At 45.5% G+C, this 21,157-nt stretch overlaps 1 protein-coding gene across 3 annotated transcripts in view; it reads left to right on the top strand.

Moving 5' to 3' along the window:
• CCPG1 (cell cycle progression 1) overlaps positions 1–21,157 on the top strand; it is a 48,876-nt gene that overhangs the window by 4,333 nt on the left and 23,386 nt on the right. For 2 of the 3 annotated variants that reach the window (XM_044279676.1, XM_044279674.1), the window contains exons 2-5: positions 6,531–6,595; positions 10,524–10,617; positions 10,700–10,779; positions 15,320–15,578. In XM_044279676.1, coding sequence (XP_044135611.1) covers positions 6,536–6,595; positions 10,524–10,617; positions 10,700–10,779; positions 15,320–15,578 — 493 coding nt within the window. In that variant the 5' untranslated portion in view covers positions 6,531–6,535. The remainder of the gene's footprint in view (positions 1–6,530; positions 6,596–10,523; positions 10,618–10,699; positions 10,780–15,319; positions 15,579–21,157) is intronic. The other variant, XM_044279675.1, reaches the window with a different exon arrangement.

Here is a 21,157-nt window from a genome sequence, read left to right as displayed (position 1 = left end):
TACACGCCCATGTTTTCTTCTTCAAAGAGGACACGTCCCCTCTCCGGATGTGTGCTTTAGTAAATACTTGCATTTCCCCATGTAATACCAGTTCCGGAGCTCCTTTACATATGATTCAATCTAAGGCCATTCCTCTATTATTCCCACTAGAAGTATATGAATTAATTGCCAGCAGTCTCAGTCCATATGGGTGTTTAAACCAGTTTCAGATGGCACACCAAAATTCTTGCAATTTAGTAGACGTGTTTTTATTTAATTCAGCTGTAAACGGCGCATCGCAAATACAGCAAAGTTGCAGGCCTAAAGTTTGGGTGGCAGTCCTTTTTCAAGCTGATGCCATGATGGAAATACAACAGAAAAAAGAAAGAAACAATAAAGTACATGTTTTATATCACGTCCATTGTTGTTATATTGGGCACAGTACAATTGTCAGCCAAACAATTAGGGCTCTTTCACACGGGCGTGTCCCTTGCGGGAATCGCGCTCCCTGTGAGAGAGGGATCCTCCGTGATCACAATTTATAATGCAGTGCGCCTCTGCTCGACCTTACTTCTACAGAATCACAGTGACATAAATCTGTCGGTATGATCCTGTAGAAGTAAGGTGAAGCTGAGGCACACAGCATTATAAGTCATTATAATGCCCTGCGCTTCTGTAAGTCCAGAACGGAGGATCCCACTCTCACAGGAAGCGTGATTCCCGCAGGGGACGCGCTCGTGTGAAAGAGCCCTTAGGCCTCATGCACACGACAGTTTTTTTTCACGGCCCGCAAAAACGGGGTCCGTGGGTCCGTGATCCGTGACCGTTTTTCCGTCCGTGGGTCTTCCTTGATTTTTGGAGGATCCACGGACATGAAAAAAAAGTCGTTTTGGTGTCCGCCTGGCCGTGCGGAGCCAAACGGATCCGTCCTGAATTACAATGCAAGTCAATGGGGACGGATCGTTTGACGTTGACACAATATGGTGCCATTTCAAACGGATCCGTCCCCATTGACTTTCAATGTAAAGTCTGGAGTTCTGTTATACCATCGGATTGGAGTTTTCTCCAATCCGATGGTATATTTTAACTTGTAGCGTCCCCATCACCATGGGAACGCCTCTATGTTAGAATATACTGTCGGATATGAGCTACATCGTGAAACTCATTTCCGACAGTATATTCTAACACAGAGGCGTTCCCATGGTGATGGAGACGCTTCAGGTTAGAATATACAAAAAAACTGTGTACATGACTGTCCCCTGCTGCCTGGCAGGTGCTGCCAGGCAGCAGGGGGCAGACCCCCCCCCCCTGTTTTTAACTCATTGGTGGCCAGTGGGCCCCCCCTCCCCTGTTGTTAACTCGTTGGTGGCCAGTGTGCGCACCCCCCTCCCTCCCTCTATTGTAATAATAGCATTGGGGCCAGTGTGCGCGCCCCCCCAACCCCACCCCCCCCCTCCCTCTATTGTAATAATAGCATTGGGGCCAGTGTGCGCGTCCCCCCCAACCCCCCCCCCCCTCCCTCCCTCTATTGTAATAATAGCATTGGGGCCAGTGTGCGCCAACCCCCCCCCCCTCCCTCCCTCTATTGTAATAATAGCATTGGGGCCAGTGTGCGCCAACCCCCCCAACCCCCCCCCCCTCCCTCCCTCTATTGTAATAATAGCATTGGGGCCAGTGTGCGCCAACCCCCCCCCCCCCCCCCCCCCGATCATCGGTGGCAGCGGAGTAGAAGATTCATACTTACCTGGCTGCTGGCTGCTGCGATCTGTGTCCGGCCGGGAGCTCCTCCTACTGGTAAGTGACAGGTCTGTGCGGCGCATTGCTGTCACTTACCAGTAGGAGGAGCTCCCGGCCGGACGCAGACATCGCAGCAGCCAGCAGCCAGGTAAGTATGAAAATCTTCTACTCCGCTGCCACCGATGATCGCGGGGGGGGGGGGGGGAGGGGTGCGCACACTGGCCCCAATGCTATTATTACAATAGAGGGGGGGGGGGTTGGGGGGGTGCGCACACTGGCCCCAATGTATTAAAACAATAGAGGGAGGGAGGGGGGGTTGGGGGGGGGGGCGCGCACACTGGCCCCAATGTATTAAAACAATAGAGGGAGGGGGGTGCGCACACTGGCCACCAACGAGTTAACAACAGGGGAGGGGGGGCCGCACAATGATATTCAAACTGGGGAGGGGGGGGGGGTCTGCCCCCTGCTGCCTGGCAGCCCTGATCTCTTACAGGGGGATATGATAGTACAATTAACCCCTTCAGGTGCCGCACCTGATGGGGTTAATTGTACTATCATATCCCCCTGTAAGAGATCGGGTGCTGCCAGGCAGCAGGGGGCAGTCTTGTACACAGTTTGTACTGTATTCTAACTAGAAGCGTCCCATCACCATGGGAACGCCTCTGTGTTAGAATATACTGTCGGATCTGAGTTTTCACGAAGTGAAAACTCAGCTCTGAAAAAGCTTTTATGCAGACGGATCTTCGGATCCGTCTGTATGAAACTAAAACCTACGGCCACGGATCACGGACACGGATGCCAATCTTGTGTGCATCCGTGTTCTTTCACGGACCCATTGACTTGAATGGGCCCGTGAACCGTTGGCCGTGAAAAAAATAGGACAGGTCATATTTTTTTCACGGCCAGGAAACACGGCTCACGGATGCGGCTGCCAAACGGTGCATTTTCCGATTTTTCCACGGACCCATTGAAAGTCAATGGGTCCGTGAAAAAAAACGGAAAACGGCACAACGGCCACGGATGCACACAACGGTCGTGTGCATGAGGCCTTAGTGTTCATGATTGTTAATATGATCTCACGTAATGTAATTATTAATACACACGTGAGTAAGTGACGTTACGCCGCCGTCCGCTCTGCCTGTTAGTTGTTACTGGAGCGTCACGATTGTAAGGTAAAATAAAGATGCAGTGACTTAAAGTAAACCGCCCGCCCGCATAGCAACGAATCGGAGATTATTCGATAACTGGATTCGCCGACAACGAATCCAGTTATCGATTATTATCGATTACATCGATTAATCGTTGCAGCCCTAATACACAGTATTATTCTATGCACATAATACCTCCACCCGTCAGCTGAGGTAGTGAACTCAGATACGTGACCACTGAGTTATGGTGTGGCAGTTTTAATTTTTTTTGTGCCCCCTGTAAAATCATACAAAACCTTTTGGGGACATTTAGCATAACATTTTTTACAGTCAGTTCCAGGGGATTACAGCCCCAGCATGCTGACAAGGCTGTTGAACCTTCCTGCATGATGACTGGGACCCTCAGGCCGCTTCCTGATCTGTATATACAGTATATTGCCTATTGAGCGCTGTGTATACAGAGATGACGGCAGGGGTGGTTTTTACTAAAAAAATATGGTTCCTAGCCTCAGTCCTGCAACTTCACAAATTATACCTAGTAATTGGAAATAGTACATACTGATATTATTCAGAGCTATTCACCCAGAGACTCTTGGTCATTGGGGGTCATTTACTAACATCCCTATGCCAGTTTTTGGCGTAAAAAAAAAAGTCGCAAGACCCCTTTTTGTGAGTTCTAAAACACCTGTGTGTGGAACATCATGTTAGTTAAATTTGGCAGTTTTCAGCCTTTTCAGTGGTGTTTTTCCTCTATAGTATTTTGCACTATTTTTGAGGGATAAAATATGGCGGCCATAGCTGTAAGTCTACATTTTCTGTGCAATGTGGGACGCTTTCTTCCTGAATCCTCAGGGTATCTTAGTCACGTTGACAGTATGATACATAAGGAGACAGCAATGTGTGCTCGGCAGGAAGCTGTATCTCATCTGGTGTTCTCTTACTGCCACATTACATCAGATGCAGCCCCATACAGGTGACTGGACACAGGGACATTAGTGTACAGACCTTCACCGATCCCTTTCTCATAGAGCTTTACTGTAATAAAGTACTTAAAGGGGTTGTCCGAGTTTTTATTTTTTTGTTCTTTCCATGTTTATAACTAGGCAATTGTAACCGCTTTCCAATTAACTCACTTTATCTCCAGTGGCTGGTTTCTCAGATTTCACTGAGGGTCACATGACCTGTGATGTCAGCTTCTGTCATATATCTTCTATATGAAAGAATCTTCATATAGAAGAGAGGATAAAAAAAAATATAAAAATTATATTATCTTTCAGGCGGACATAAAAAAAACGCCTCTAAGTTCTTTTTATCAAGTATCTTAATTTGATTTGTGCAAGCAGTGAAACAAAGGGACAATTGTATGTGCAAAAATATATAATGGTTTATTATAAAAACCAAGAATATAAAAACTATTCAACTGCAAAACAAATGATGAAGTTACAAAGTAACACCCAAAATGTACCACATGGTGGTGTTAACACACCCCTATCTGATCAGCACAGTGTGATTTAATGATTTATGACAACCAGTGTCATACTTTTAACAAACGGACTCATATACCAAGAGAAACTTAGGATCTTCTGTTATCAAACAGGCTATAACAATAAAACACGGATTTACAGGAAAATAACTGTTATCCCTTGACTCTGTTTTCCTATGACCAATCAAAAATATATGATATTAATATGATAAAATATTCAGCTCGGCAATCAGACTAAGGAAAATAACTTTCCAAGGGTTTAGTCCTCTTCAAATAATGTCAGATCTTCCATTAACAATATGCATCTTTGCTAAGAGAATAATCCGCATTATGGAGACACCTAAGACTATATATTTCCACAGTATGGGAACTCTTGGCTATATAACGAGAGAAATATCTTATTAATATCATGAGTAGTAAACAAAATATACGTTACCGGGTCAAAGGTAGACAGAGTTCAGATGGGACCAGTTCTGAAGAACTTTCCTAGTAATCCAAAAAGAATAATCCAAGTTTCTTCTGATAAAGTTTTTCTTTTTGATTGAATGAATGGATCAATGGATATATGGATCTTTTTTCCTCTCTCTCTAGTTCTCCCTTGCTACCCCGCACACGAGTAATTATTCCCCCCCTTATCTAAGAATCATCCCCTTTAGTTTAGGGATTCCCAATCAGGTAAGGTGGGTCTACTTGCATGCTAATAACACCATGACGTCATATCAACTCCTTATATGGTATAGAACAAATAATGAAATAATATAATATTTTCCATCTGCCTCCAGATGGCACTGCGGTATTGTAAATGAACATCACAACTTTAAGCATTTAAAATTAAATATGTTCTCAGGACCTTGTTGACCTTTCTATATAAATCATTGAGGAAGGTCTTTCCCTGACACTTTTAATTACTTATATCCTGGACTTGTTGGAGTTGACTGTCTTCTCCTATCTTTTTGAAATATAGGTTGACTTGATGAAAATGTTATATAGCGGCTTTGATGCTTGGCATCGGAACTTGTACATTTCACTTATCTACATCCATGAATAACTATTGTTTTGAAATGGCATTTACTCTTCCCAGAAATCCAATTAACATAAACTTACTTGTTTCTATACCTTCTACAATACCTTCTAAATGGTAAATACATGGTATGACATATATATAGATACATTGTTACACATAGATAATACATTATAGGAATTATTGATTAACATATGTTGTAAACTAAATATACCATGCAGAGATATATATAGTATAATTATGAATATATAAATTGAACTTCATATAGCAGGTGTGCCTCAAGGATATGAGACCTTATCAAGTAACCTTGTTCCCTCCAGACAGATATGTCTTAGGGAGTTGACTTACTCCTTACAGATGGTCCCATATCTTTAGCAATAACTTTTAAACACAATGTCCGTTTATGTTCACAATTATTTTTTTTATAAATTGAACTTGCCATGAACTCATCTTGGCTTCCTCAGCCACATAATAGAACTTTGGTTCAGGCTGATTTTATTCTTAAAGGCAATGAGATGAGCATACATTTTGATCATAATGTCATTAGATAATATTGTATACGTATGAAAATGCACAACACTTCTCTCCCTGCTCTAATAATGTTTGTGCACAAGCCTGAGGGATCTGTACAGAAGTCACTGTGCTGTACACCCCCCCCCCCCTGCCTGCTGCTGCTTACTGCTCTCTCCCAGGATTCTTAACCCCTTCAGCTGCACATACTCAGGGCTGAAGTGTTTACTGTGTAGCTGCAGACAGTGAGGAGACAAATGCTGGGCACAGGAGCTAAAAGAGAAGTTCCGCAGAGCATTTCAGGTAGGGGGAAGATCCTGTATGTATTAACAGTGTCATTGTATAGCTGGGACTTGTAGTTCTACACATACAACGTGCTGCTGAGTCTCCCAGCAGGCAGACATGTCACTCAGGGCAGCTCTTGTATTCACTCCCTTAGCAGTGCAGGGGGAGGGGCAGAGATTGAACCAGGGAAATGAGGAAATAGATAATTTTTTTGCCTAAAAATTGCTTAGCTTGGTTATATATCGCTGACCATCAGCTTTCCAGTGCTATTTCTTTTTTTTTTTTCCATAACTCGGACAACCCCTTTAACATTTCTATTCTCACCAATGAGATCAAGCACTCAATGAGCTTTTTCATCTATTTACAGAAAAAATGTCTGGAAATTCAAGTGATAGTGAGTCGTCCTGCGGATGGACCATTATCAACCACGAGGTAAATGATTTTCTCTGCACTTTCCTTACTGACTGGCTTCTCAATCTGTGGCCTGAACATAGTCTGCACCGTGGCTTCAGAATATTTCTCCACCGGGGCCTCAGCAGTCTGGGTCTAAACTTTGGTCGTATTCCACACAATTTTTTTTTTTAAATGCCCTCTATGTATCCTAAAAAGAGTGGTACAACCAAAGAAAGGTCCATATAATCCCTTCCTAGAGGAAGACCACTTTTCACTGCAGTTTTGGGTGGTCCTTCCAGGTGCACAGCAAGGACTATTATAATGTTAAAGGGAGCCTGTCCCCTCTACTGTGCTGCCTGCGCTGAGAGCAGCGGCTAATTTCAATGGGCTGTCACTCCTGGGCTGGAATTCAGTACTTTTACAGTATTAGGGCTCATGCACACAAACGTATTTTCTTTCCATGTCCGTTCCGTTTTTTTTTTGCGGACTATATGTGGAACCAGTCATTTCATTTCCGCAAAAAAATAGAACATGTTCTATTATTGTCCGCATTACGGACAGGGATAATACTGTTCTATTAGGGGCCAGCTGTTCTGTTTCGCAAAATACGGAAAGCACACATACATCATCCGTATTTTTTGCGGTTCTGTTTTTTGCGGACAGCAAAATACTTACGATCGTGTGCATAAGCCCTTAGGGTCCATTCACACGTCCGTAGAACGGGTCTGCATCCGTTCCGCAAATTGCGGAACGGGTGCGGACCCATTCATTCTCTATGGGGCAGGAATGGATGCGGACAGCACACAGTGTGCTGTCCGCATCCGCATTTCCAGAGCGCACCCCTGATCTTCCAATCCGCGGCTCCGGAAAAAAAAAAGAGCATGTCCTATTCTTGTCCGCAATTGCGGACAAGAATAGGCAGTTCTATGGGGGTGCCGGCTGGGTGTATTGCGGATCCGCAATACACTACGGACGTGTGAATGGACCCTTAACGGCGATCCTCGAAGCACATGCCAGCGCTGTCAGGGAGATGAGTCCGATGAGACTTGTGGCCCCGCCCTCTGTTCATAACTGTCAGTTTTCTTTCATGTTACACACAGAAAAGAGACCTGCCAGTCATGGACAGGAGACTGGGGAGGGCAGGGCCACGAGTCTCATCAGACTCCTCTCTCTGGCATGCTGCAAGGTTCTCCCTGTCAGTACTGTAAAAGTACTAAATACTAACCCAATCAGGGGGTCCGTCACTATACTATGCTGCGTAGATGTGAAAGGTTTCCTTTAAGTCCCCTAGCTGTTACCTGTGTGCAGGGCAGGTAACATCTGCAAACTCTAAGCCACCTTGTAGGGGTGTTATATATCTTTCTGGCTACATGCCTGCAACACCCGGAGAAAATACAGTTCTACTGTAGAGAGCTTAGATCACCACTGCAATAAGGGGAAATATTGGTACAACTGTGGAGTGCAGAACCGTGCAAAACTGAATGCATATAAATGCTGAAAAAAAAAAAAATATTTTAGGCTACTTTCACACTAGCGTTCGATCGGATCCGTTCTGAACGGATCCGATCATAATAATGCAGACGGAGGCTCCGTTCAGAACGGATCCGTCTGCATTATTTTAGCATATAACAGCTAAGTGTGAAAATAGCCTCGTACGGATCCGTCCAGACTTTCAATGTAAAGTCAATGGGGGACGGATCCGCCTGAAGATTGAGCCATATTGTGGCATCTTCAAACGGATCCGTCCCCATTGACTTACATTGTAAGTCTGGACGGATCCGCACGCCTCCGCACGGCCAGGCGGACACCCGAACGCTGCAAGCAGCGTTCAGCTGTCCGCCTGTCCGTGCGGAGGCGAGCAGAGGCTGAACGCCGCCAGACTGATGCAGTCTGAGCGGATCCGCTCCATTCAGACTGCATCAGGGCTGGACGGCTGCGTTCGGGTCCGCTCGTGAGCCCCTTCAAACGGAGCTCACGAGCGGACCGACGAACGCTAGTGTGAAAGTAGCCTAACACCACAAAAATGAGTGACACAAATGACTTTCAACTGCAAAAAAAAAGCTTATCCCACGCAGCATTGAAGGAGTTTTCCTAGATTTCTATACTGATGACCTATCCCCAGAATAGGTTATCAGTATCTAATGAGTGGCGGTCTGACACCCGGGGCCCCCGCTGATCAGCCGTGTGAGAAGGCAGCAGTGCTCCTGTGAATGCCGCTGCCTTCTCACAGCACTGTACATTGTATAGCGGCTGTGCTTTGTATTTCAGCTCAGCCTCATTCACTTGAATGGGACTGAGCTGCTTCTAGGCCACGTGACAGATGAACGTATCATCACTTGCCTAAGAAAAGCAGAGAGAAGGTCGTGGTGCTGACAGGAGCACTGCTGCCTTCTGAAACAGCTGACCCGGGCTCTGTTGGTCCCCAACTGTCTTCACTGCACTTCGATGCCCCGCATGTAAACTGCTGGCACAGACTGGGGTCACATGCACTGCTACAGCCAATAACTGGCCTCAGTGGTGGCGTGGCACATCACTTCTGAGGTCAGTGATTGGCTGCAGCAGCGTGTTACCCTCATCTCTGTCTATAGTTTATATGCAGGGGCTGAAGCGCAGTAAAGACAGCAGAAGACCAACAGAGCCAGGAGTAGGTAACTATGCTTATCTTCACAGATTGAGCAGAGAGGGGGTGGTATTTTGTAATAATAGTGAATCCTGGACAACCCCTTAAACACAGGTTTTGTTCAATGCTATTACAGTGGTGTACAGCAGCGGGTATTCAGTAAAGTATACTTATAACCAATGTACATGTTTGTCAGAAAAGGAGAAATGAAAAATATCAGGTATTCCTGCCGATAGTGCCAGTGTGGGCACCCTCTCCAAATCATCTTCTGGGAGAGGACCATAAGGCCTCATTCACACAACCATATCCGTTTTGCAGTCCAGAAATTGCAAATCCGTAAAATATGAAAGCAGTCCATGCGGACATTTTGCGGACAGTCTATCTTTTTGCTGAACGGACATATGGATTTAGAAAGCACACAGATTATGCATGTGCTTTCCGCATCTGTACATCCATTCCACAAAAAGATAAAACATGTCCCATACTTGTCTGCAGAATGCAGACCACAGACCCGTTGAAGTCAACGGGTCCGCAAAAAATGTTGATGCAACATGGCTGTATCTATATTTTGTAGATCTGCAGTTTGCAAACCACAAAATACGGACCTAAGCGTCCATTCACACGTCCGCAATTCTGTTCTGCATTTTGCGGAACGGAATTGCGGACCCATTCATTTCTATGGGGCCACACAATGTGCTGCCCGGATCTGGAACTGCAGATCCGCACTTCCGGGTCCGCGATTTCGTTCCCGGAAAAAAATAGAACATGTCCTATTCATGTCCGCAATTGCGGACAAGAATAGGCATTTTCTATTAAGTGCCGGCGATGTGCGATCCGCAAAATGCGGAACGCACGTTGCCGGTGTCCGTGTTTTGCGGATCCGTGGATCCACAAAACCCTTACGGACGTGTGACTGGACCCTAAAGTGGACGTTTCCTGGTCGGATGACTGGCTTGAAATGTTAATTCCATCTTCTGCCCTTTAGACCGTAAATTCTTTAACAAACATTTTTTTTTTTCTTGAGTGTTCTCTGCAGTGTTAGGCCGAATGCACATGGCCATGTTCCACGGCCGTGAACGGTCCGTGGTATCCCGGCCTGGATTCCTCCTATATGATCTATACGAGTGTATTACTGTAGTGCAGCAGCGGCATGAAGCGCACGGCGTCGGAGCAACCAATGACGCCGTGCGCTCCTGCTGTCAGCCTTAATGACCATTCCAGAGTCAGATTTTTGACCAAAATGGTTTACTACCATTCAAAAACTGTGGTGAAAGCGGAAGCCCCTCTTTCTCTCTAAATATCTGCATGTCTCCTAATGTAGTCATTCTGCTTGTATGTGTATAACAGGGCTCGGATATAGAAACCCTACAGACTGAAACCGAACCATGTTCAGGACCCAGCGCAGCATTTGTGCAGCCAGATTCGGCAGGTGATTTGGCAGGTGATATAATAAAAGCGTGGCTCATAAGACGCTCATGGTGTAAAGACACATGGACCTATTGACACTCTCCTGTTCCATGCAGATGTCTCCAGCAGTGAGGTTACTATGTCAGCTGTGGAAAACCTTCACTCCACCTCAGAAGAGCACCAGGGAGCCACGGAGGTACAGCATGCTTCTAGGGATTTTTAATAAATTTGTTTGCATATCTAGGGTGCATTCACACGACCATATGACTGGGTCCGCATCTGTTCCGAAATTTAGCAGAACGGGTGTGGACCCATTCATTTCAATAGGGCCGGACAGCACACCGTGTGCGGTCTGCGGAAAACATAAGACTAGTATTCGTGTTTTGCGGATCCGCGATTTGCGGACCACAAAACACTTACGGTCATGTGAATGTAGAAGGACATGACCTATAATAATGTAATGTAATATAGCGTTTTTTGGAAGAAAGCAGTCAGGTTTTTATAATCCTGGACTACCCTGTGGGAAAGGTCGTGCTGTATGCATGTGATCGCTGTTCCCATGGAGCATGTGCTTTTCCCTTCAGCTGTGTTACATGTTGTTCAGATCTCATGCACTGGATTATAGTATATTTCCAGTCTATAGTCACATTTTAGGTTGCCGGCAAGGTTGGAATAGTTGAAGTATGATCTTTGCACCGTGTTACTTTCCTTGCATGGGATCTTGACCACCTGACAGTCACATTAACCCCATACACCTTTTTATAGTGGTCACTAAGGGGCCTTGGGCTAGGGTGCCACCTTTTTACAGCAGTGCTTTAGCCCAAGTTAGCTTTAAAAGAAAGCGCTAAAGCTTTGTGGGCTTGGGGCAATGATCAGGGACGTCAAATACTCACCTGAGAGATGAGAGGTAAAGCCTCCGGTGCCTGATTTCCCCCCCCCCCCCCCCAAAAAAAAATACAAAATGGCGATTGCATGCGTTGTAGGTTATTGTACACAAGCTTTGCCTCTAGCACAGTAATGATCAGGGACTATTACTATTGGTTGCTGATCATGTGATCTCCATGAGAAACCTATCATGGAGATCACATAGAGGTATATTTACTAAGCCAGCGGCCATGTTTCTCCCTCTATGTGCAGTTGTCCTGGCAGTGCTGTATACAGTGAAATAACTCATCAAATGACACAGTTCTTAAACTGTCCATCCGTAACTGTCGGTCAGTGGGCATCTATTACTGTTTGTCCGTAATGATCAGTCAATGGCCGTCCGGTACTGTCGTTCAGTGTACGCCCAATACTAGGCATGTGTTGGTGTCTGTCCATGACTGTCGGTCAGTGGGCATCTATTACTGTCAGTCCATAATTGTAGGTCAGTGTGCATCTATTACCAGGCAATCTGTAACGGTCCATCACTGGGCGTCAGTTACCGTCCATTACACCGTTACTTTGTACACCTCTGTTAAAAAAGTAAAATAAAAGAGTTACTATAGGGTGGATCACTTATTTATGTACCTTTTGTAACAAAAAAAGGCTCTAAGGATGTGTAGTGCGTAGCAGGCATATGAGTTTCTATGCCCCGACAGTTCAGATGTGAAAACGGACAGCACTTCAGAGGAGCAAATATATTTAGATAAGCTTCACCATTGCCCTATAGTGGTATAAGACGTCATCACGTCCATAGCCCAGGGTTGCTGTTTCCTTCACAGCTTGGGATCCTGCGACTTCATTTTCCCAATTTTTAGCAACTCCACAAATAAATGTGGAAGTCAAAAATTTTCCCTTTTTTTAAAATTTGTTTGTGGGTGATAAAATCCTGGAATTAATTCTATAACAGACTACCCTTCTACCCTTTATGCTACAGTTCACTGTACAAAAGCCCACATCTGTGTACTTAAAAGGGTGGCCCCCACAAGTGTCCGTTAAATAAAAATAAAATAAAAAAAAGGGCATTACCCTTTACCCCTTAAGGACCTCCCCAAGTCCGGTCCCCAAACATGGCGCCCGCTCACCCGTGCTTCGGGTGCCATAGCCGCGGGGTTTCTGCTATTTTAAATAGCAGAGACCTGCGGCACATGTATGCGATCAGCCAATACTTAACCAATAAAAATAAATAAACATCGTGAACATCGCTGCGTGTGAAAACGCCCATACAATTAAAATATAACAATATTAATGGCATACGGCAAATGGCGTAATGGGAAAAAAATAAAAACAATCAATTTGCCATTTTTTGTCACTTCAACTACCCAATATTTTTTTTTATTAAAAATGATCAAAAAGTCGCACACACTTTAAATTGGTATCACTGAAAAGAACAGATCGTCCCACAAAAAATGAGCCCTCACACAGCACCATACACATAGCTACAAAAAAGTTATAGGGGTCAGAATATTATTTTTACTGTGTTTTCTATGACCTATAAAGCAGTTATTGAATGTAGGCACCCAGCTTAGAAGAACAGAAAAAGTAAAAAAAAAAGGATCCATCGGAGATCCATTATTTTTGATGGGAGAAATGTGTTTGTGAGATGATTATATAGCACTTACTAATATAGCCTTTGTTGAAATTCTGAACCTTTTTGTATATTTTATAAGGTATGCCTCCTTCTTTACAATGTCTTGTGTCCTGTCCAGAAAATGGCTGCTGATGGAGGGTCATGTGACCAGGCAGATCATCTCCATGTGATGTTTTCTGTACTAAACTCCCAGCAGCAAATACAGATGGCAGGTGCAGTGTATCTGAATGGAGGAGACATCACATGGAGGTGACTTTCCTGGTCACATGAACCCCCCCCCCCCCCCCATCAGCAGCCATTTTATGGACAGGACCTCTGTGTGGACAGCACACAAGACTTTGTAAATAAGAGGGCATACCTTATAAAATATAGAAAATGGCACAGAATATCAACAAAGACTATTAGTAAGTGCCGTATAGTCATCTCACAAACACATTGGTTATCAGTAACCAGAAGGTGGCCAATGCCTTTAAAGATGGGTATGGACAGGATAGGAACAATGTAAAACGTAAAATCCGGATGCTGGTAAACGTCTGTGTCATGATGTCTGTGAACACCCTAATTATGCACAGAGGGTTGATTAGATGAGCAAGTGCTCATCTTCTCACTCCTTTACTGGAAAAAAAGACCCACATATGTGACAATCATAGAGCAAGTATGCACTCTGATTGGGGGGATTCATCTGATTGCACAGAAGTCCATGATAACCTACACCTAGGGTCATGTACATGATCCTAATAGTACAGGTAACTATAAGAAACTTTGTAATATATCATTTTTAATTTTTTTATTTTAAACCCTTCAATAAACTGATAGTCCATCTTTTTGTCACAGTGTAGGGGGAGGGGAGGAACACAAGAATGACAACAGAAGGAAAATAACCAGGAACTAGGCCTCAAGGCTAGGGAAAGGGAAATGGTGACCACCTACGGAAACCCTAAACCTAGCCCTGACTCCGGTCAGTATGGATAGACCCTGAAGGTGGGAATATTCATACACCGGAAACCTAGGCCCTAGAAACCCTGAAAAGCCCTAGGATAGTGACGGGGTCTAAGACTACTGGTTCCTTCCCAGATGAACGAACCAGCGTCTCCCTGAGGCCTAGTAACAACAAGCAAATGGGAACAACAAAATACCAAGAGAAGTACACTTATCTTCAATAGAAAATGGATGAGTAGGAACTCAGATGAGAACAACACACCAGCTCTTCCAACTCCAGGCAGAGAATATCAACCGCATGGTATGAAGTGTGAGTCCAGACTAAATAGAGGAGCAGTAATGACCACCAGCTGCACCTGGGATAAGAGGCGTGGTCATTACCAACAACAACACTGCAACAAGTCTGTCAGATAACCTCATGGGAGGGACCATAACACTTTCATTTTAGCAGCAAATGTTAGTTGTCTGCTGAGCACATGCTATCAATGTCAGATAGGCATATTCCTGTTCCCAGGTTGGGGCTACCAAATTGAAGGTGGACCAGCTGCGCATTCACCACTATGGGACTTGCATTCCATCAGTGATGATGTGCCATAGTTTGCTGGCCTCAATTTTCCCAATAACTGGGAGGCCAGTGAAGCGTCGGCACTGTAATAGAGGAGAATTTGCCAGCTGTGTAATGTATGTAACAGCATGGGACCAGGTTCTAGATAAAGATGCTCCAGAATAGTTTATTTTCTAGGGAGTGCCAGTATTTCCTAAAACAGACATGTAAGGTGAAATGACGGCTCTTCTAATTAGATTTAATGGGTTGTCGCATGAAAAATATTCTATAGTTTTCAAACCAGCACCTGGATCTGAATACTTCTGTAATTGAATGTAATTACAAATTTAGCATAGCCACTGAGTTATTCAATAAAATGTATCGGTATAGCGCCACCTGCTGTTTTTTTTATTTATTTCTTTGTCCTGCTCACTGAGATGGCCGCACATGCTCAGTTTCATCCTTAACTGCCTCCTGAGCTGTGATAGGGAGAGCTGAGACACGCCCCCTTATCTACAGCAGAAAAGACACTCCCCTTGAGCTGCCAAAGAAATGAATGTGGAGATCTCTGGTTCCATGTGAGGTACAGGGCTGGTTCTAGCTTTGTTATAAAGAGGTTGTCATGTCCTATATGATGTCTGATCATCATGTTTTTTTCAATAGTCATGGGATAACCACTTAATTATAATTTGTGCGTAGATGTTTCTTATACCACAGCTATTTTTTTATTCTCTTTTGCAGCTTTTGTCTTCTTACAGCTCCGGCACAAAACCAGACGGCTCCCCTGTACATGCTGAACGTCATGATGAGGAGGGCGCCTTGGGTGAGGATAGTCATTGTGAGGCCATTAGTGATGACTCTGACATTGTCACCTTGGAAACTCCCAAAGTGGATGAAGTTGGACCCGAGGAGGAGGTTCCAGACGATTTGTGTGGAAACACAGATCTAAACATGAGCTTTTCTTCTAGTAGCCAGTACACATTCAGCCAGACAGAAGCTGGTAAGAGGCCGCACATTTATACTGTGTTAGATAAGTGCTGCAGAGGTAGAGCTAGTATGACTCGGGGTGTGACCTCATTGACTTCTAAGGTCTTCATCAGTTTTGCTGTATATATGAGTAGAAGCGTGGCACTTCAGAGAGCGAGTAATGCTGGCAGAAATAGAGGAAACTGTTAATGCCAATGTCAGCAGTCTTCCTTTTTAACGTGAATTCTGGATCACCTCTTTTTTTTTCTTTTTTATTCATGTCCCTGGTCCACTCCCATAGCAGACATCCGTTACCATCCTTAAATAGACACTGTAATTATGCTTCTTTCTCACAATTTCCAGATTAAACATGCAATTTCCCCCCTACATTTTAGATGATTAATTTTACACACAAACATGAAGTCAGTTTTTTCTATGATCTCTTTAGACAGCATAGTGCTGCATAATGTATCTTGATTACTATTCTTTCATGGTGCTTGCATCGTTTTAGCCTAAAGCAGGCTGTAGCACTTCTGGCCTAAATGTAATGGAGACTTGGGGCGTCATTTATTAAGACCTCCGTTTTAGACGGCAGTCTTAATAACCCCTATGCCTGGCGGTGGATCCACCGGAGTTATGTAGAGGCGGTGACCGCTCCATAACTTCGGCGCATCCAGCGCCAGTTCTAAATGTAAGACAGCTTCCCAGCTGTCTTAGATTTAGACCGTTTTCTACGCCTAAGGCCTCATGCACACGACCGTTGTGTGCATCCGTGGCCGTTGTGCCGTTTTCCGTTTTTTTTCACGGACCCATTGACTTTCAATGGGTCCGTGGAAAAATCGGAAAATGCACCGTTTGGCAGCCGCATCCGTGAGCCGTGTTTCCTGGCCGTGAAAAAAATATGACCTGTCCTATTTTTTTCACGGCCAACGGTTCACGGGCCCATTCAAGTCAATGGGTCCGTGAAAGAACACGGATGCACACAAGATTGTCATCCGGATCCGTGTCCGTGATCAGTGTCCGTAGGTTTTAGTTTCATACAGACGGATCCGAAGATCCGTCTGCATAAAAGCTTTTTCAGAGCTGAGTTTTCACTTCGTGAAAACTCAGATCCGACAGTATATTCTAACACAGAAGCGTTCCCATGGTGATGGGACGCTTCTAGTTAGAATACACTACAAACTGTGTACAAGACTGCCCCCTGCTGCCTGGCAGCACCCGATCTCTTACAGGGGGATATGATAGTGCGGCACCTGAAGGGGTTAATTGTACTATCATATCCCCCTGTAAGAGATCAGGGCTGCCAGGCAGCAGGGGGCAGACCCCCCCCCTCCCCAGTTTGAATATCATTGTGCGGCCCCCCCCTCCCCTGTTGTTAACTCGTTGGTGGCCAGTGTGCGCACCCCCCTCCCTCCCTCCCTCTATTGTTTTAATACATTGGGGCCAGTGTGCGCGCCCCCCCCAACCCCCCCCCTCCCTCCCTCTATTGTTTTAATACATTGGGGCCAGTGTGCGCACCCCCCCCCCCAGCCCCCCCCCCCCCTCCCTCCCTCTATTGTAATAATAGCATTGGGGCCAGTGCGCGCACAACCCCCCCCCCCCCCCCCCCGATCATCGGTGGCAGCGGAGTAGAAGATTTTCATACTTACCTGGCTGCTGGCTGCTGCGATGTCTGCGTCCGGCCGGGAGCTCCTCCTACTGGTAAGTGACAGCAATGCGCCGCACAGACCTGTCACCAGTAGGAGGAGCTCCCGGCCGGACACAGAGATCGCAGCAGCCAGCAGCCAGGTAAGTATGAATCTTCTACTCCGCTGCCACCGATGATCGGGGGGGGGGGGGGGCACACTGGCCCCAATGCTATTATTACAATAGAGGGAGGGAGTGGGGGGGGGGGGGTTGGGGGGGCGCGCACACTGGCCCCAATGCTATTATTACAATAGAGGGAGGGAGGGGGGGTTGGGGGGGCGCGCACACTGGCCCCAATGCTATTATTACAATAGAGGGAGGGAGGGAGGGGGGTGCGCACACTGGCCACCAACGAGTTAACAACAGGGGAGGGGGGGCCCACTGGCCACCAATGAGTTAAAAACAGGGGGGGCAGTCATGTACACAGTTTTTTTGTATATTCTAACCTGAAGCGTCTCCATCACCATGGGAACGCCTCTGTGTTAGAATATACTGTCGGAAATGAGTTTCACGATGTAGCTCATATCCGACAGTATATTCTAACATAGAGGCGTTCCCATGGTGATGGGGACGCTACAAGTTAAAATATACCATCGGATTGGAGAAAACTCCAATCCGATGGTATAACAGAACTCCAGACTTTACATTGAAAGTCAATGGGGACGGATCCGTTTGAAATGGCACCATATTGTGTCAACATCAAACGGATCCGTCCCCATTGACTTGCATTGTAATTCAGGACGGATCCGTTTGGCTCCGCACGGCCAGGCGGACACCAAAATGACTTTTTTTTCATGTCCGTGGATCCTCCAAAAATCAAGGAAGACCCACGGACGGAAAAACGGTCACGGATCACGGACCAACGGAACCCCGTTTTGCGGACCGTGAAAAAAAACGTCCGTGTGCATGAGGCCTAAAACTAAGGCGTAGAAAATGATGAATGAGACGGACCCTTCCTCGCCCACACCACACACACAATTTTAGACCTGCCGTGAGCAGGGTGAAGTCACAGATAGTGGCGCAAAGCCACCTGTGTCTGAAAAATGCCTAATTTAGGCGTATTCCAGATGAATAAATAACCCCCATTGGTTTCAAAATATACATGATAAGTCTACCTGAAGTTTTGTTGGAGAAAGGTTGCCACAGGCTGTCTACAAAACGCCCATATGTTGGATATGTAATAGGTAGATGATACATGAGCACATCTTGTTTCTGCTACGTACAATGGGGGAGATTTACTAAGCTAAATTCAATTTACAGAAAAATAACAGAAAATTACATTTGTAAATATAATTTACTTAAAAAAAACTGGTGTACATGTTTTGCACACTTTTTGCATCTCGTGCAACAAGGGGTGTGGCTAAATGAGCGGTATGATTTGTAGGGAAATGGGCGTGGCTTAAAATTTTAGCGCAAAGGAAGCCAACCAATAGGTGGTGTGAAGTTAGACAAAATTGTCTATCCGAAATGTATCATCTAGTACAAGTATGCCCAACCTGCGGCCCTCCAGCTGTTGCAAAACTACAATTCCCAGCATGCCCGGACAGCCTGCAGCTATCAGCCTACAGCAGGGCATGGTGGGAGTTGTAGTTTTACAACAGCTGGAGTGAGCATCACTGAGCTAGTATAAGTCTGGTCTAAATCTTTAGACTGCCTGTCTAAAAATTAGGCAGGTTTAGTAAATCTCCCCCAGTGTTGATAATCATGTGATAGCTGTGTCATTCTACGTGTATGTTTTCTTTTTCTCTTGCTCATCTGTTTTCCTCGCTTTGCTTTCTTTTTTTTCTCTTTATGTATCTCCTCATTGTGCTGTGCACAAAGAGGGACTCCGCGGAGCAGTGAGGAAGATGCCTCTAAATGTAAGGGCGGTGGCTCAGTGAGCATGCTCCTCTCTGACATAAATCTGCTAATCACAGTGATGCGTTTGAGCAGCTCTGCCACCAAACTACTAACAGTATATATATGTGACATATGTGTCCTCTACATGTTGGGCTGTATTCAGGCACTCTGGTTTCTACCAGTGTAGCCAGCAGGCATCCGCTCTAGTTTACTAGCCTTTCTATTGTGTATGTGAGGACATTGCATACTGGAGATATGTAGCACGGGTTACACCTTGTACATAAAAAGGATGAAAAAGCAATCCATGTATCATTCCGTTACATTATAGCTGTAGAACTGGGGAAAGCATATACTATAAAGGGGTTGTCTGGTGCTGGAGCCGAAAACCACTGGGGTCCTTCCCTGCCCCCCTGAACATAAAAAACCCACTCTCCTGTGTGCGGTCGCACAGCTGCTCCATTCCCTATTGCATTCACAGGACCAGGAAGCAGCCAGGTCCCATAACCGCGGTGGCCAGTCACAGTGGCTTAAATAGTACATTACTGCTGTGAACGCTGAGGCCTGTGATTGGCCACAGCAGTCATGGAACCAGGCTGGTACGGGAGTGGGGCTTTTTTATGTTCAGGGGGACAAGGGAAAAACGTCAGACAAGGGTTGTCTGCTCCAAGGCTGAAAAACGTCTTTAATAGAGGTAGATACGATAACTCTGTTCTCTCTGGTCCTTTTATATTAATGGACAGTAGTGATGCCGGAGCTGTAGCTCTGTCCATTGTGTGTAGTGGACAGAGCTGGTTAATTCAGCGCTGCAGTAACCAGATCCCTCCACTACACAGCGGAGAGAGCTGTACTTCCGCCAACGACTTCTGGAGCCACTGCCGAGCAGGGGATTGTCAGGATGTTGTACTCCCACTATTCAGATATTGGTGGCCTATCCTGAGGACAGACCATCAATATATAAGGACCAGAAAACCTCTCTAACAGGGAACTATAGCTGCCAATGGTACTTGCATATTATTAGGGAAAGTTTTGTAGGGCTTTTCCTGCACATGGGTTTCAAAATCTTTTTGCTCAGTTTTTTACTGATTCTACAGTGCAAATATTTTGTGGAAATACTGGGCAAAGTAATCTCTGCAAGATACTAAAGGCATTGCCCAGGACTGATGAGCTATCCTGACTTCCGGTCCTCCCTGCTATTCAGCTCTTAGGAGGGGCCACAGCGCTGTCACCTCCACTATTTCCATTCTGTAGTGTCTTGTGATCTGCAGGGAGTCCTACAGCGTCTGTTAGACTCACACTGAAGGCTCTCATACCCTTGCATAGGGAATCTTATGTTAGACACTGTAAGACTCTGGTGGTCAGACTGCAGGTCACTTGAGGCAGCATTGTCCAGGCCATCATTATTCTGCAGTAAAGTGGTCGGTAATGTGATTCACTGCTGTACCCTGTTCCAAATGGGGGCCAACCTAAAAAAAAAAACAATCCCAGAGTGCTTCTTCAATTCTCGTCCCTGAAAGCGGTATTCGAGTTATAAGAAATGTAGGATGGGGGACAACTGTTCGATCGGTCTGAGTTTGGCTGCTCTGATGCCCACCAGTTACGAGAAAAAGGGCCCTATATCCCAAAATAAATGGAGCGACTGGCTGAGCATGCACCATGCCGGTCCATTCAGTCTTTGTGGGACTGCTGGAAATGGCCGAGGTTTATCCAACCATAATTCCATTTTAAATTGGCTCAGACCCCAGACCAGGCCCCTAGATTAGACCACTAGATTTGAGAAAAAGAATAAAGCAAGTATTTGCCATTCCTTACTCCTGGTTTTTGTAACATTCAGGGCTCAATTCTCAACCGTGTGCTGAGCCTTGAAGGGCTTGATGTGGAAGAAGTGCCTGGACTATGTGCCCAGTTGCCACTGCATGGTCCAAAACCACAGACAGTGCTGGTCACCCCTGTTGTGGTCCTCACGCAGCCCTTGTTGGGAAATGCTACTCTAAAAGTTTGAGTTGACAAGTTCTCCTTTAACAAGAGAAGAATAGGGCAGCGCCTAATGGGTGAGTCCCAACTGGCACTGGGCTCCGGCCCCATAGTGCA

The sequence above is a fragment of the Bufo gargarizans genome, chromosome 2 (assembly GCF_014858855.1).
Source record: "Bufo gargarizans isolate SCDJY-AF-19 chromosome 2, ASM1485885v1, whole genome shotgun sequence".
Classification (NCBI taxonomy): domain Eukaryota; kingdom Metazoa; phylum Chordata; class Amphibia; order Anura; family Bufonidae; genus Bufo; species Bufo gargarizans.
Note: the sequence above shows the minus strand (reverse complement) of the source record. Positions and strands in the feature narration are given on the sequence as shown.